The sequence below is a fragment of the Microtus pennsylvanicus genome, chromosome 16 (genome assembly GCF_037038515.1).
Source record: "Microtus pennsylvanicus isolate mMicPen1 chromosome 16, mMicPen1.hap1, whole genome shotgun sequence".
Taxonomy (NCBI): domain Eukaryota; kingdom Metazoa; phylum Chordata; class Mammalia; order Rodentia; family Cricetidae; genus Microtus; species Microtus pennsylvanicus.
Genome location: NC_134594.1, coordinates 48,539,806 through 48,557,987, shown reverse-complemented (window position 1 = coordinate 48,557,987; position 18,182 = coordinate 48,539,806). Strand labels below are relative to the sequence as shown.

The following is an 18,182-nucleotide window of genomic DNA, read 5'->3' as shown; positions in this document are numbered from 1 at the left end:
TTTCCTTTCTCAGTAGATTCTCCTATTGTTTACTCTGCATAAGTGCTACAGATTCTGGTCTTCATTTAGCCCAATACCTTGTATATTACAAATACTTAACCCAAAACAAAAACAACCCTGGTGATCGAGGACTGTGAAGCACAGAGTGCCAGAGGGCATAATGTAAAAAGAGAGCGGGAAAACACTGGTTAGCGAACAGACAGGTACGCGTCCTCGATATTTTTTGTTTTAGTCAGGTGACCGTTTACAAGGCCCGGCCGGGATCTGGGACAGGCAGTCCTCATAGGTTTTCTTTTGTGATTCCGGTTTAGGGTTTGGTCTAAGCTACCCACTCTTGGGGAGGAATTAGATGGGAGGGGCAAAGGCAAAGGGCTCCACGAGGAGAGGGTGGTCTTGCTCCACCTCCCGACTGTGCCCTCCGATGTTCCTGAGGACAGAGGTGTGGGCTCTGTTGGTGCTGTGAACCTGCTGCCGCTTCTCTTGGAGACATCAGGTGAGCCCCAGAGGCGAGGAAACCTTAGACAATGACAGAAGCTGTGGCCTAGCAATCGCTGCCCAGGAAACATGTGGTATGAGCTGCCTATCCAGATAGCATCTGGGTTTTATCTTTTCTGTTATAGATAGAGGAGGGAGAATCAAAGAATCTCCTTGAGTTAAGTATAATATCTCACTCAGGGGTGTACAGGGACTGAGAGAAGGAATTATGAGCGTGAGAGGAAAGGTAATATCTGTGGGGCAAAGAGGAGGGGAAGGGTGGGAGATCGAGCTCCAGGGTTCATCTTCCATACTCCTTCCCTTTTCATTGGAAGTCTGTGGAAGAGTGGTCACAGGTGGTTTGCAAAATAAACCCTAGGCTCCCATATGCAAGCACACACGCAAACCCATACATAGGTAAGTACTGAATGTATATACATACACATTGGATACTCAGTAGGGGGCGGTGTTCTTTGTGTGGACCTCGCGTGAAGGCAGGAAGATGGGCAGGGCAACAAGGCTAAAAGAAGCTGGATAGGGGCACCTTACTGATGGAGGCAGGGTCTCCTAACCAAACAAAAGGTTGATAATATTGCTAGTTTTCCTAGCCTAAAATTATAGATGGGCAGCCAGACTACCTGGCATCCAAACCCTGGTCCTCATGCTTACCTGTGAGCCTACAGTATACAGTACCTGATCCAGTGAGTCTACAGTATACAGTACCTGAACCAGTGAGTCTACAGTATACAGTACCTGAACCAGTGAGTCTACAGTATACAGTACCTGATCCAGTGAGCCTACAGTATACAGTACCTGAACCAGTGAGCCTACAGTATACAGTACCTGAACCAGTGAGTCTACAGTATACAGTACCTGATCCAGTGAGTCTACAATATACAGTATCTGAACCAGTGAGTCTACAGTATACAGTACCTGAACCAGTGAGCCTACAGTATACAGTAGTACCTGATCCAGTGAGTCTACAATATACAGTATCTGAACCAGTGAGTCTATAGTATACAGTACCTGAACCAGTGAGTCTACAGTATATAGTACCTGAACCAGTGAGCCTACAGTATATAGTACCTGAACCAGTGAGCCTAAAGCATATAGTACCTGGACCGGTGAGCCTACAGAGTACAGCACCTGAACCAGTGAGCCTACAGTATATAGTACCTGAACCAGTGAGTCTACAGTATATAGTACCTGAACCAGTGAGTCTACAGTATATAGTACCTGAACCAGTGAGCCTACAGTATATAGTACCTGAACCAGTGAGCCTACAGTATATAGTACCTGAACCAGTGAGCCTACAGTATATAGTACCTGAACCAGTGAGCCTACAGTATATAGTACCTGAACCAGTGAGCCTACAGTATATAGTACCTGAACCAGTGAGCCTACAGTATATAGTACCTGAACCAGTGAGCCTACAGTATATAGTACCTGAACCAGTGAGCCTACAGTATACAGTACCTGATCCAGTGAGTCTACAGTATACAGTACCTGAACCAGTGAGTCTACAGTATATAGTACCTGAACCAGTGAGTCTACAGTATACAGTACCTGAACCAGTGAGCCTACAGTATATAGTACCTGAACCAGTGAGTCTACAGTATACAGTACCTGAACCAGTGAGTCTACAGTATACAGTACCTGAACCAGTGAGTCTACAGTATACAGTACCTGAACCAGTGAGTCTACAGTATACAGTACCTGAACCAGTGAGCCTACAGTATACAGTACCTGAACCAGTGAGCCTACAGTATACAGTACCTGGACCAGTGAGCCTACAGAGTACAGTTCCTGAACCAGTGAGCCTACAGTATACAGTACCTGAACCAGTGAGTCTACAGTATACAGTACCTGGACCAGTGAGCCTACAGTATACAGTACCTGGACCAGTGAGCCTACAGAGTACAGTTCCTGAACCAGTGAGCCTACAATATACACAACCATCTGTTTCTATAAATCTTGGATTGAGAAGTTAGTCATCTCATCTACAGAGTTTTCTGCCATTCCCACTTTCTGGCTTCCTGTTATATTTTTGCTTCTGATTTTCTTGGGGTCACTTTAACAAGATCAATATGGCCAGGATAAAAGGGCATTTGCAGGTGAGGGAGAAAGGACCCATTTTGGAAGCTGAGAATTGTGGTGTCTAGCAAGACAGATACAGTTCCGTCACCCTGTGAGTCTAACCTGTTGTCTGGAAAGTTGAGCTGCCAGAACGAATACTTCAAACGCTGGATAACCCCAGTGTCTTAAGTCAAGTGTACCAAAACACAGTAGAACCCATGAAGTTGTACAATTATAATCTGTCTCTTCAAAACAACTGGCCAACTCTAACAACACTCAGACTTATTGTTTCGATGAAACTGAAGCAGAGCTCGGAAAGAAATATAGAAGCAGAGAACTTTAAGGCGGAAAGGAATTCAGAAACCACCTGGCCCAACCACTCTTCAGATTCAGTAGGAAAAGAAGCTGGCGTCTGCAGGTCAGCCTGCCCTTGGCTGAATCCAAGAAGAAAATCACCCAACACAGGACTTAGACTAAAACAAAAAGGAAGAATGTAAAAGATCAAATGGATTCAGGTAAATCAGGTCAGGCTACCAGAGCCCACACAGTGTATTAGTCATCTACTGCTGTACAACAAATTACTTCCAGACTTAAATCACTGAACCAGGAAAAACCTCAGTTCCTTTCTGTGGGTCAGTGCGCAGGAGAGGCTGGGCTGGGTGGTGGTAACTCGGGGTGTCTCAAGGACCACCACTGTGTTGGCCCCGTTCGACTTTCATTTCTGAGCCCATGCATGAACCTGTGAGTAGACCGCAGCTTGCTTGCCACTCTTTTTCCTACCGTCCACAGGGAGCCGTCTGCAAACGGCTTTAGTGAAAATGGCTTCCCAAGGGTGAGTGGCTGAAGAAAGGGAAAGGCTGTTCACAAGCTACTTGTGTGTCAGTCATCTCATGACGTCTTGCAGTCTCTAGAAATGAGTCAACAAGGTGTGTCTCTCAAGAGGCAAAGATTGGGGTGTCGTAGTTATGTCTCTGTTCCTGTGAAGAGACACCATGCCCAAGGCAACTCATAGAAGAGTTTATTGGGGGCTTGCAGTTTCAGAGAGTCCACGGATATCCTGGAGAAGATGGTGGGAGCATGGCAGCAGGCAGGAAGGAAGGCAGGCACGGTGCTAGAGCAGTATCTGAGAGAAGGCAGAGAAAACTAACTGGGCACGGCATGGGTTTCTGAAATTTCAAACTCCTCCTCCAAAAAGGCAACACGTCCTAATCCTTCCCAACTAGTCCACCAACTGGGGACTAAGAATTCAACTATATGAACCAACAGAGGCCATTCTCATTATAAGCAACACAGGGGGCATAATAAAGACTGCATTCCTCATTTAGAAGTGAATGGAAACAGCGTGATGGCTCCAGAGTCAAGGCTGGCCGTGCCTAGCGCTCAGGGATGAAAACAGAAAAATGTAGGGGGAAATTCCTTGAGTCTTTTATTAGCCCCATTCAGAGAAAGTGCTTCATAGTCATGCTCTCGGGTGTGGTATTAGCGGAGGTTTTATTAAAGATATATTCAGCATGGACAGAGAACAGTCTAAAAACATCTTTCATAACGCATGCAAGACTGCCTTGTTGTTCTTTCCCTAAGCTCTGGCATACAAAGATGGGTGGTTAAGAACATGGTATACACACTGGCCAGGGCTAAGTCCTTTTTTCTTTTTATAAAATACTAACACAATATATCACAGGATAGATAAAAGTAAAACTTAGTTATAGGAAGGTGTTCTGGCACAGGTGGAATGAAGAATAAATAGCAAAGCAAGCATCTCATAGTTCACTGAAGAAATCGCTATTGAAATTAACAGCTTTCATTAATAACTACACAAAAAAAACGCAACTACATAATGGTAAACTAAATTAGGAACGTGTTAAAAGCTTTCCAGGGACGGAGAGAAAGTTCAGCGGTTAAGAGCACCGGCTGCTCTTCCCGAGGACCTGGGCTCAATTCCCAGCACCCACGTGGTGGCTCACAGCTGTCTGTCACTCCAGTCCTAGGGAATCCGATACCCTCTTTTGGCCTCTGTGAGCACCAGGCACACACATGGGGCACAGACATACATGCAGATAAACCCTATATATATATAAAGTTTTCCAAACATATGAAGTGCTAAGAACTTTGAAAATAATTCCCAAGTGTAAAATTACACAAATCATGATCAAGATTCAAATGACTACAATTTATTCTACTTGACATTGGAGAATACTTAAGCATAAGAAAGAGATGCCAAATATGTAGAAACATAAAGGAATGTGAAAAAGCCATGTATCAAGATATTAGAGCCCAAACCCCACAAGTGGATAAACTAGTGTTATAGAATCATAAAACAGCTGAAAGGCACTTTGCAAATGATTGGATACAATTCTGATCTTAAAACGTGAGTTTGCTTTCTAATAGACACAACAGAAGATGCTCATGCCTGCTGATAATACAGCAAACAGGAAAGTTAATTGCTGACCGTTGGAAACCTGAGCTGTGATTACTATGTAGCCTCGTCACACCCTCTGCCCTATAGTAGTAGATCATGAGTGTGTGTGTGTGTGTGTGTGTGTGCGCGCGCACGTGCGTGCATGTGAGTGTGTGCATGCATGTACATACCAGGCAAGTATTCTACCACTAAACTACAGTCCCCAGTCCTGAAAACTTTTAAAACCAAAACTTAAATATAATACCTAATAGGTGAGACAGAATTATCGAGTTACATCTAAAAGAAAACCAAAAGATTTCCATGAATTTATTCCTCGTGTATTCTAGGAATAAACTAAACTTGAGAATGATTTCAAGGCAACACACTTGGAATAAGACCATCTGTAGGAAGAGTTAATTCTTGCCCACAACATTAAACACTGACTGCAGAAAAACAGCCATAGTCAACATGGAATCTAAGAGAAGAAATTGGTTAACTATATATATTTATAAGAACTTTGGCTTCTGAGGGAAGAGAGCCTAAGTCCAAACAAAAGTGTTGTATTTTCTTAGATTGATCGTGTGGAGAAGGGCTTGTATACCATTTTTCTAAGTAGGACTAGTTTGTAAGAGTGTTTCATCTCAGTGCATCAAAGGGTCTTGTTTAGCCACTCCACTTGCTCTCTTCTCAGGTGCTGCAAACCGTACCAACCTCCTCGTGTGGCTTCCCTACACATAACCAAGGAGGTGCCTGGTTGGAAAAATAAAAGTTTTAAATAATGAGGAAATAAGCAATTCCCCTTGTAAATAGTGATTCTGGTTTCTTTTGGAAGTCTAAAATATAATAAATCGAATCTTTTGTGGGAGCTCTGACAAGCCTTGAATTCCAGAAGCCAAGAAGATAAGGCCTAGAACCAAGATTGAGATGAGGTCAGCCAAGTCAATGTGTGTAAAGACCTGCTTCAGTGGATTCTTAGGTGGCGTGACATCTTTGTCTCATGTCTTAACTACGGCACACATTTACATTTTCTTTATTATTAATCCTCCTCAGTTGTAGACACTACATTGTTCACTTTCAGTAACACCTTATTTAGTCTTAACAATCAAATGTTATTATTTATCTCACGTCTACAAATGAAAACACCAAGAAACAACTGAGCTAATATTAACAGATTTATCCAAAACTGCCTGACTCCAGACATGTGGTTCTTTCCAACAGAAGTTTCTGTCATTCATGGTGGAAAAGCCCTGTCAAAGGTTCTTCCTTCTATTAGACCAGAATAGCATCAACCCTTTGATCCCAGTTATCAGACATCTCACTGGAGTGCATGTCTTCATTTGTACCTCTTTATTTCTCCTTTTGAGCAGGTATGAACAGCTTGAGAGAAGACACAAACACCCTAGATATCTCCTTAATCTTCTTACTGTGCCCAACAAATGGGAAGTACCCAGGTGCAGTACAGATGGGTGTTTCCTTGGTTTGGTTTTTCCAGAGAGGGGTGCTTTGGGATAATGCTCTTGTTCACTGTAAAGATTTGCACTCATATTGGTTTAATAAAATGCTGACTGGCCAGAAGCCAGGCAGGAAGTATAGGAGGAACAACCAGAGTAGGAGATTTCTGGGAAGAGGAAAGGCAGAGAGTCAGTCACCAGCCAGATGTGGAGAAAGCAAGATGAGAATGCCTTACTGAGTAAAGGTACCAAGCCACATGGCTAAAAACCTAGACAAGAATTATGGGTGAATTTAAGTTGCAAGAGCTAGTTAGTAATAAGCCTGAGCAATAGTCCAAACAGTTTATAATTAATATAAGCCTCTGTATGCTTATTTGGGTTGGGACTGAACGGCAGCAGGACTGGGTGGGACAGAAATTTCTGTCTACACAAGGGCTAATATAACCCATAGATTACACCTATGCTGCTAAAGACGACCTTGAACTCCTGATCCTCCTGCTTCCTCATTGCAAATCCTGGGATTACAGGTGTGTGCCTTGCTTCAATCTAGTTTTTTTGGGGGAAAGTTTGTTGTTTGTTTGGTTTTTGATTTTTTTTTCCCGACAGGGTTTCTCAGTAGGGTAGTTCTGGATCTCCTGGAATTCACTATGTAGACCAGGCTGGCCTCAAACTCAGAGATGCCCTGGCCTCTGCCTTCCAATAGGAATTAAAGTCATGTGCCACCACTACCTGGCTTCCATCTAGTTTTTAAATGAATAAAACGAGAGCTACACACCACAGAAACCAAACTGTTACAACCACAAAGAAGGATTCCTCAGGATGAGCAGAAGCAAATTTTTTAAATGGGAAGTATTTCCTGTAATGTATAGCACACCACAAATCCCTACGATAAATCAAGAAACAGGGCAGAGCTTTGACCAGGGTCAGTCTCCTTCAGCGGATACCCACAGACCAGCTAAGAAAATGAAGAGCCAGGGAGAAGAGAAGGCTGTCCAGAGTGTGAGCTTGGTATAATAGGTGTACTATAGATACATAGTAACTAGTTCTATGACTTACTGTAGTGAAATTAAAACTTGACTAAAATTTTCTAGTTTAGGTTCAAGAACCAAGACCAGATTGGGCTTTCCTTTCAAATTTGTGCTCATCATCACCACCACCATCATCATCGTCATCATCATCAGTGTTAGTGGTGGTGGTAGTGCATATGTGTGTGTGTATGTGTGTGTGTGCGTGTGCATATCCATGCTCACATCCTGCACCTCAGCAACTGTGTGTAGGTCAGAGGACAGATTTCAGGAGTCAGGGCTCTCCTTTACTGCAGGTTCCAGGGATTGAACTTGGGTCGACAGGCTTCTATGGCAAGCTGTTTACCAGATAAGTCATCTTGCCATCCCCAGATTGGATCTTCCAGTAGAGGACATAGTTACCTGTTGTTGTTGTTGTTGTTCATGAAAACAATAGCCACAGACGAAAAACCACTGACTGGAGTGTTCTCCGAAACGACAAGAAGAATCCAGCTCAGATTTACAAAGGACTCATGGGCTCCTGATTCTCTCTTTGAAAATATATATTTCCTTATGTAACCCAATGTCATTGTCACACCTACCAAGATTAAGGCCTCTCATCCAGTATCCAGCTCTATCAAATTTCCTTCCGTACAGAAAAAGAACTCATTAGAGTTGGTTTATTAAATCAGGATCCAAACAGGGACAACACACTTACCTCCCTCTTTAAAGTTTCTTATAACTTAGTGCAGTCTCCTCCCCGCCAAGGTTAACTTACTACAGAAACCAGGTTAGCAGCTTTAGAAAATGTCCCACATTCTGACTCTGCCTATTTACCTCCTTGTGTTGTAATTTAACTGGTTCTTTTATCCCCTGTATTTTTGGCAAATGGAAGTAGCTCCGGAGTTCAGGTCTTTGTCTGACAAGAATGCTACACAGGAGGTACCGTGCGCTTCGTGTTCGAGACATCAAGAGGCGTGTGTCTGCCTTGTCCCACTTTTAGCCACACCACACTCGATCACAGGGCTCAAAGGTACCACCAGCCAGAGATCTGCACCCACCCTTCAACTAAGGCTTCTGGCTATCGGCGACCACTATCCTAATCAATTTTCACGATGGGATGTAAGTAGTGACTTTCTAATGTTTTTAAATTTTCTGCTAGTCCAAACAGATTCATTGGGTGTACTCTGTCCCTCACTGGCTGAACCTAATTGGTTTCTATGAACTATAATTTTTACAGGAAAAGCAGGACAACTCTTTTCCCCACTCCAATTTTCAGAATAAGAAGCCGATGGCCTCGTTACATCCCATAGAGTTTGCTTCTGACACAATTTAACAGACAGTGCTATCAAAATACATTTTTATAAATAATTTTAACAGACGAGACTCTGTGAGCAGCCTAACTAAATTATAAAGGGAGTCAGTTAGAACTTCGCTTTTGCCCAGTGATATCAGACGCCAAGCAACCTGGGATAATCACGGGACCCAATGGCGTCTGCGTTAAGTCTTTACTCCAGACAAATCAGAGACACGCCCAGAGCCCAAGGATCGTGACAGGACAAGGAGAAACTACCCAATCTCCAGATACAACTCAGGCAAATGCCAGATGATGATCTGACATTTTATTTTTTGCAGCGCTTGGGGTAGAAACCGGGGCCTTGTGTATGCTAGGCCAACAGTCTGCGATGGAGCTATTCAAAGCTCCCTGACCTTTTTAAAAAGCTACATTCACAGATAAAATTGTCTGCGAACATCATAAACTATTTGAAATACCCACAAAGGTGGCTGTGATTATTAAAATAAGCGGTTTTCTTCCTTCTTCAGAAAAAAATAAGATGAAAAGCAGGAAGTCATACATTATCAGATGATAAAAAAAAATATCACAGCAACTAGAACAAAGTCAGCACGGATGCTCAAAGCTCATAAACAGAAGATGTAAAAGAAAAGCCTGCGGGACACTAGTAAGTTAACAGGAAGATGGCAGGCGCAGCTTCTGGAAGAGACAACTGAAGGCAAGTGGATCTGAAAAGTACAAACTTGGTAAAATGTAGTGGGGCAGTCAGAAAACAAACACACAGAGACATGGTTTTTGTCAATGTTTCCTTCCAAAAACTCTTTAAACTGTGGTTATTTAAATAAAGTAGGTCGGATTGGGTGATACATACAGGCTGGAAAAGCTAACTCTTGTGAAGATCACCTTTCTTTTTCTTTTTTTTTTTTTTTTTTTTTTGATTTTCGAGACAGGGTTTCTCCGTAGCTTTTTGGGTCCTGTCCCGTAACTAGCTCTTGTAGACCAGGCTGACATCCGCCTGCCTCTGCCTCCCGAGTGCTGGGATTAAAGGCGTGCGCCACCACCGCCCGGCTGAAGATCACCTTTCTGAGGCTGGCCTGGGACTCTGTCTTAGACACATACGCACACCCACACGCACGCGCGCGCGCACACACACACACACACACACACACGTACACGATCATTTTCATGACACTCGGGGGAGTCAGGCTGAGGGCAACTACACTAAAAAACCACCCTCCCCTCTTCTTATGTAAGGAGCCCTACCTCAAAGACAATCCATAGACAGAGAACCTATGTCCTGGTAAGAACAGATTATTGGAATTCAGAACGAGTACAAGGAAACTCTGGGGCACGTGGCATGGAACGCAGCTGCGTCATTTTAAGGTACGAATGGCCAGGAATCTGAGTGGAGGTACTGAACAACCCTGCTACCAGCTCTCAAGTTAACACCATCCAAGTCTTCCCAGCTCTGTCTGATCTGCCATAGGTTTGCTCCAGGTGACCCTGTCGCACTCCGCTCCTGACCTTTCCACGCAGACCCCAGGTACTAACCCGAGGCTACACGACAATAAATGTTCTACACACAGAGAGATCATTGTCTTAGAGTTTATTTGTAAACCTGAGACCAGATTACAATAAATGTTCTACACACAGATCGATCCGGTTGTTGTCTTAGAGTTTATTTGTAAACCTGATTTGTAAAAGAAAAATGGATTTAACTCAGTGGGTTAATTTCCTCTTTCCCCTTTCTTATTTTTTAACTAATCATCGAATCCTGCAACCCTTCCATCTTCTCGCCATGGCCAAATAAAACCCTAATCCTTCCCAGAACCCTTAGCGATCTACTACCCCGCCCCCCAGGCAAAAACTCCACCACACAGTAGGCTCCTCCGTGACAGTAGGGGGCGCTGCAGGGTCCTGCAGCTGCCCTGCTTAAATCTGCTCCCTTGCAGTCAGGTTGAGGCGATTGGGAAGAAGCTGAGCAAGAAGCAGAGTGCTCCACCTACCGGAGAAGCTGGTCCAGCCCCTTCCCTGGCTTGGACCCTGAGTCTGGAAACTTGCTGTGTTGCACCTGAGGACAGAGGCATGGGCCCTGCGGTCCCCGTGGTCCTGCTGCTACTTATGCTAGGTGAGCCCCAGGGGCAGGGCCAAGAGGGGAGAAATGCGGAAACGTTTGACTCAAGAAGGCATCGCGTGATAATGTATGGATGCTGTTCGTGAGTGACATCATCCTTGTTTAAACGTCTGTGATAGGATAAAGCAGTAAACAGTACTAAGGTCCCTGTTTTCATGAGCCTTATAATCACTGAGCGCATTAAAAATGTAAATTATAAAACATATTAATGATTAATAAGTGTTATGAAGGGAAAGGGGCACCTAAAGTTCAGGGAGAAAACCGGCCTATAATCCCAACATTCAGGACGGCTGAAGTAAGAGGATCACATGTTTGAAGCCAGACAGCGCTACATTTGGGAGTTCTAGGCCAACCTAGCCTGCACAAAACAAACAAAATAACAACAACAAAAGAGGTGTGCCGTAATTTTTAACAGGTTAGTCTAAAATGGCCTCTCTAAAAAGGAATAATTTGAGCAGATCCTGGAAAGAGACTGGGTGAAAGTGGAGCTCCTGGCTGTCATGTTCCAGCCCCCGCAGCAAAGGGGGTCGCCCCTGCATTGCTTCAGGGATTCACCTGCTGGGGCCATGAGGGAAAGGAAAGGACAAACATAGAAAAGCTGGGGTTGTGTGGGCTGAGCTCTCTGATGAAGTGCTGCATTACCCCAGAAGCTCAGTACATTTATTATACACTGCTGAACGAGAAGGTGGGTGGGGTCGTTACGTACGGATAAACAAAAAGGCAAGGTGTATCTTTTTTATTTATTTATTTTTTTATTTTCGAGACAGGGTTTCTCCGTAGCTTTTTGGGTCCTGTCCCGTAACTAGCTCTTGTAGACCAGGCTGGCCTCGAACTCACAGAGATCCGCCTGCCTCTGCCTCCCGAGTGCTGGGATTAAAGGCATGCGCCACCACTGCCCGGCGGCAAGGTGTATTTTATGAAGCCAGATTGAGGAGGCACATTTAGCTAATCTCCTGGGAGCGGCGTTTGTTGGGGAGCATTCTTCAAGCCATGTATATGCGTTAGTGGGAAAAAGCTACAATGGACTTTTTCCGGCCCGACTATCACCGTCCACACAGGAACCAGAGGAAGGCTCTGCTTTCCCGCGGAGCCACACCCCTAGGGTGAGGTAGGGGCTTTGCCGTTTTCCCACAGGTCTGAGGCTAGGGTCCATGTCAACGGTATACATTCACTCAGGACTTCCTCTATTCCCTCAGAGAGGATGACTTCATGGAAATGATCAAGTTAGAGGAGACCCAGGCCCTGGAAAACCGCATTTCAGGTAGAGGAATCTGGAGGCAGTACTGGCATAATAAACAACTTGTCAGGCTATTTCTCTGGCCTACAGTTAATTAAAAAGAAGGCTATGCTGTCAGTAGCAAAGAGGTAAGAAGTAGCAAAAAAAAAAAAAACACAAAATATTGTAAAATGACAATTCAGTTAAAGAAAACAACATAAAAATAAACAGTCTGTAAATTTCAGAAGCTGCCCAGGGCATCACTGTAATGCAACTGAACACATTTGATGTTCCTGATAATGAATCATAAAGCAAATGGTAAGCTTTGGTTGTTATAGTCAGGTAGGTAGGTATATATAATTATCAGGAGTCCCTGTAGCTGTAAATTTTAGCACTACAGCCGACCTAGAAAGCTCTTGTTCAGTGAGTTCAAATATAAGATGTTACTATGTACTAATGATATGGTGTGTTTTCTGTAGGGTTTTGCCCATATTCTTTTACCAAAAAGAAAACTTTGCAATCAGGTGAGTAGTCTCCACCCTGGCTTAGAACTGCTGGGTTTTAAACTAGAATTTGGGGGTGGGAACTGGAGATTTGGCTCAGTGGTTAAGAACATTGGCTGCTCTCCCAGAGGCCCTGGGGCTGGTTCAATCCCCAGCATCCATATGACGGCTCACAAGTGTCTGTAACTGTATCCCATGGAACCCTGTACCCTCTTCTGATGTGCAGACATACATGCAGGTTAAAAACACCCATATACTTAAAGCACATGAATAAAGAACTCAGGAAAAAGAAAACTGGAATTGGGAAGTGTAAGTTGTTTTAAGGAGGCCTTAAATCCTAGAAAAGGATGAGATGGGAGTTTGGGGACAATGATAAAATGGAGGCCAGAGGTTGGGCAGAACTCGCAATGTGCACAGTGCCTTCTCCTCTTTGTCTAGTGTGTGGACGACCTGTATACTCTGGTCGCATTGTGGGTGGCCAACCTGCTGCTTTGGGGCGCTGGCCTTGGCAGGTCAGCCTGCAGTATGACCAGACTCACATCTGTGGAGGTTCCCTCGTCAGCGAGCGCTGGGTAGTGACAGCGGCACACTGCATAAAAAAGTAAGCTGTAGCTGGGAGCGGACACGCGGGTGTTTGGATGGCATCAGGGGAACCAATAGGCTAGCGCTAGTGTTAAGATCAGCAGGGCATCAGGGAAGCCTACATCATCCTGGAGTGAACACAACCAGGAGATAGGGTGTAGACGAGCCTTCCATTGCATTCACTCACTTCTGAAACCATTGCGGGGTTTGTCATAAGCTTTTGGGTCTTGCAAACTCTATCTGAGCTTTCAGAGCTGTGGTATAAAAACAAGTTGCTGTGTGGTCAGCACCACATGAAACTGGTTCCTCACAAAGACTCCAACTCAATGTAAGTGAGCTGGCAACAGATTCTCCCCGATTCAAGCCCTGACTGGAGCCGCTCGAGAGACCCTGAGATGTAGGCACACCTGGTCCCTGACTTGAAGACTCTGAGCCCCAAATATGTTTTCATTTACACCACAGAACATGGTAGCACCTCATTGTGCAACAACAGAGACTAGTATGCACAGCAATCAAAAGGCTTTTTCACGAACAACCATGAAAACTCAGAAAAATGGGAGAGTGAGTTCAAAACACTGAGGGAGAGTTTCTTCCTAGCTCAGGATTGTATGTTCTACCCGCATACAAACTGTGAATAGATAGCGTACAAACACAGACATTTACAAATATTCAAAGCCACAAAACCGTTACCACTCATGCGTATGAGCAGGGAGGAGCAGGAAGACATGGATCTAGACAAAATGGTAGGCTATAGCACAAGAGAATTCCCAAGAAAACCAAGATGGCAGAAGGTAAGGTAGTCTAGAACAAAAAGGCAGAAGGCCAAAGAAGGGGGGGGGGTGGTGGTAACGAACTGCCTGACACTACTTAGGTTATTTATTTTGTACATCTTATGAGACCACCTGACACAACACACACACACACACACACTCACAACCATGTGGAAGAGGTTAAGTGGGGGAATCAGGGAGAATATGTAAGAGGAGACCACAGGAAGAGAAGCAAGGACAGGGTACAGGAGATAAGAAAAAGACACAAACTAATCTTAGCTCGAGATTAACTGAACCCTGGAAGTATCACCGTTCTTCAGAGACTTTGGGCTATAGACAGGCAGCTTGTTCTGATGTGCTGTAGGCCAACACATCACTTTTATTCTCTTCTGTCTTTTCCTCTTAGGGAACAGTTTATTTCTTTATACAGTGTACGGCTTGGATCCATTGAAGTCAACCACTCAAGTAAAGGCAAAGAATACTATGTGTCCAAAATCATCACCTATCCCAAAAACCACAGTGTAAACAGAGATATTGCCCTGCTGAGACTGTCATGCAAGGTCACCTTCACCGCTCTCATTCTACCCATTTGCTTGCCCAGTGTCTCAAAGCAGCAGCTTCCTCTGCCAGCTTCTTGCTGGGTGACTGGATGGGGACTGACTCAGGAAGGTAACAATTAATTAATTAAAACAGGTTCTTGTGTAGCTCAGGCAAGCCTTAAACTTGCTCAGTAGCCAAAGCTAGCCCTGAACTCATGCTCCCTCATCCTAGTCTCCTGGAATTATAAATGTATGTCACCACCCCTGGTTCTGGCTAATATTTTTCAGCTAGATTAAATCAATCTACAAGTCTTCAAATAAAATATCCTTTTGACATTTACCTGTTTGTTTGCTACTATATCATGCCTAGAGTCTTTTTGTGACTGAGCAAATATTAACAATTTAAACATATAGTTACCTCTCCTTCAGAGACAACTAAACATGACTTAAAGTTTGGAAAGTCTAGTTTTTTGTTTTGATGTGTGTATGTTAATTTGTTTATAAAAATGTGTGTTAACACTTTTTCCAGAATGAAGTAGAGATAATTCAGAAATTTAAGAAAAATGAGGAGAACAATTTTAGAATAATTTAGATTACCTATATTTTGACTTAATCAGAAGTTATGAGAATATTCTTTATTAGGATGCTGGCACAAACTGAAACAATTCAAATTCATTTATTTGGACTTAAGCATTTCAGAGCTCTCCATAGGCAGTATGGCTGGAAGGTGGGCTGGTTCTGACGGGGACCCTGCTCATTTTCCAGGCTGTTACAAACTTTCCTTGCTGTCGCCCTCTACAGGTCTTTACCCCTCTACCCTTCACGAAGTTGAAGTACCCCTCATTAGCAATGAGGGGTGTGAAAAACTGTACAACCCAATCGGCAGTTTCATCCCAGAACTGGAGTCCGTCATCAAGGAGGACGAATTTTGTGCTGGCGATGTTCAGACAAACAAGGACAGTTGCAAGGTGAGTGTTTGTTCTTGGAGTACTCCTTCCCTCCCTCCCTCCCTCCCTTCCTCCCTCCCTCCCTCCCTCCCTCATTCACTCCCTCCCTCCTTCCCTCCCTCCCTCCTTCCCTCCCTCCTTCCCTCCCTTCCTCCCTCCCTCCTTCCCTCCCTCCCTCCTTCCCTCCCTTCCTCCCTCCCTCCTTCCCTCCCTCCCTCCCTCACTCCCTCCTTCCCTCCCTTCCTCCCTCCCTCCTTCCCTCCCTCCCTCCCTCCCTCCCTCCCTCCCTCCCTCCTTCCTTCCTTCCTACTTTCCTTCTGGGACATCTTAATGTGGGTATAAGTCATTTTATCTGTAATTAACAATAAATTACAACCCAGGAAATGACGGTTGACAGTAACTCTTGAGTTACGCTGGACGAATCAACTGACCTATGTCAATATTTAAATTTACTTTATTTTCAAGACTATAATTACATTATTTACCCCTTTCTCTTCCCCCCTCTAAACCCTCCAATATACCCCCCCTGATCCCTTTCAAATTCATAGCCTCCATTTCCATTTCATTGTTGTTACATGCATATACATACATACACATACATACATATATGCTCCTAAATACATAAATATAAGCTGCTCAGTCTACATAATGTTACTTGCATGTATGTTTTTAGGGCTGACCATTTGGTGTTGGATAACCAATTGGTATGCTCTTACCTGGACGACCATATCCCTTAGTTGCCTAGTTCTTTGTGTAGGGCTGAGGCTTCATGGGCTTTTCCCTGTCTACTTTGGCATGTCTGTTGCTGTCTTTGTTCAGCTCACATTTGGGCAGTCATGTTGGTGAGACCCTGTGTAGCTCCTGACATTAGTAGGAAACATAGTCTCACAGCAAACTCCCCAAACCCAAATAAGCTAGGGATAGGCCTGTTTAAGAGAAATCCACTTAAAAACAAAGTATTATTCTTTTTCTTCTGAAGATTAATGCCACTTGCTGTCTGCTTTTGACCCCTCTCCACTGCCTTCATGGAGTTGGCTTTTATATTTCAATGGCAGCGGAGTTGCTCTGAGATCAGCAGCAAAGAATAGAACACACTTTAAATGCACACCGAACATTCTCAAGAACAGATTTATCTAAGGCTGCAAGCTGAGCCTCAGTACAGTTAGGGGGATTCAAATCATACAGGGCAGGGTCTCTAATAACAACAGAATAAAATAGAGTAACAGAATAAAAGTACCACAAAAATAGAGAAAATTCGGATCTGTGGTAGTTAACATATTTCTAAATAACCAATGAGCCAAAAGAAGAAATCACCACAGAAATTAGGAAACATGTCGATAGAAATGAAGTCCAGACACAGCTTTCAGACCTTAAGCGGTAGTTTGAGAAACTCATAGTTGTAAATGTCAGTTCTATAAACAAGAATATCTCAAGTGAAGAACCTAATCTCTACATTAAGACACTGGGAAAGGAGGCAGGACACAGTGTAGAGGCACAGACCTGCCCAGTCCATCCAAAATCCTGGTTTCAATCTGAATGCTGAAGAGAAAGGGGGAAAGGAAAGGCAGCCACTAAAGAGAGGGAGAGGGAGGAGGGGGAGAGGGAGAGGGGGAAGGGGGAGAGGGAGAGAGGGCACAGTTCTGGGAGTTGGGGAGCAAACTAGACCTGGGAAAGAACAAAGAAATAATGATTTTATTCACTGAAGCACAGAACAGAAAAACAATAAAAAGTAAAAAAAGGGAGAAAAAAAGCCAAAGTTTGTTTTAAAATAAAATTGGAAAAAAATAGCTAGATTGAGAAATTAATAAGCTGATACTAAAACTCATATGAAATTCAAGGGGCCATAAACAGTCTTGAAAAAGAAGAACAAAGTTGAAAGACTCAACCTTTCTGATTCCAAGGCTTTCTACAAAGCGACAGTAATCAAAACTGTGTGGATGAGCCTAAGATGAGACACACACAAAGTGAGCTGAGAATGAACATGAACTCTTAAAGCTGTTACATGACAAAGAAACAAAACAAGATACAACCCACTGATGGCTGTCATCATACCAACGGAGAAATGAACCCAACACTAAAAAGAAAATAAGAACCTATGGAGAAAACAAGGGTCGTGTTTTACACTTGTGAAGTCTTGCTTTGTAGTGAAAACCTTAATAAGAAACATCATATTAATTTTCCCTTGCTTTTTCATGGCATATCAAATGACTATTTAGAAACAACTAATGCATTTTTCTAAGGTCCCTGTGAATTTCAAATTCCATTGATTCCAGAACTCCTCTGAGTTCTCCCGGAAGCAGCGAGAAGTCCAGTTCCCTTGCTGCTGCACAGCTCAGGGTTCAGGTCTGGTTTTGAAGAACTCTCCATCCCTCCTGACTGATAAGGCCCCTCAGCCTCATCCCAGGCCTTCTCACTGCTGAACTCTGGCCTTTCTCTCCCTCAGGGTGACTCTGGAGGACCTCTGTCTTGCCACATTGATGGTGTCTGGATCCTGATGGGTGTGGTAAGCTGGGGTTTGGAATGTGGCAAAAATCTTCCTGGAGTCTACGTTAACGTGACCTACTACCAAAAATGGATCAAAGCCATTATCTCGAGAGCACGGGGCTCCGGTGGTGACTGTACTTATGTGATTTCTTGTTCCCTGCTGTACTACTTCCTCTGGCTCTCCTGGGATCCCCCTGAACCTTGACCCTAACATGATACCAAGACAGGACGTGGAGCTGATCCTTCTGGGGAACTAATGAGATGGGGCTGTGGAGAATAAAGCCTTGTGCAGAGAATTCTTAAGAGAGTC

At 43.9% G+C, this 18,182-nt stretch overlaps 2 protein-coding genes across 8 annotated transcripts in view; one reads left to right on the top strand and one right to left on the bottom strand.

The window, feature by feature from the left end:
- Positions 1 to 18,182, bottom strand: part of Sh3d19 (SH3 domain containing 19) — a 139,686-nt gene that overhangs the window by 105,961 nt on the left and 15,543 nt on the right. The gene's annotated exons all lie outside the window — the stretch shown is intronic.
- Positions 10,783 to 18,070, top strand: Prss48 (serine protease 48). The gene is given in 7 exon segments (XM_075951042.1): positions 10,783 to 10,825; positions 12,527 to 12,571; positions 12,989 to 13,151; positions 14,309 to 14,571; positions 15,243 to 15,409; positions 17,832 to 18,009; positions 18,012 to 18,070. Coding segments are annotated over 7 exon segments (918 nt in total).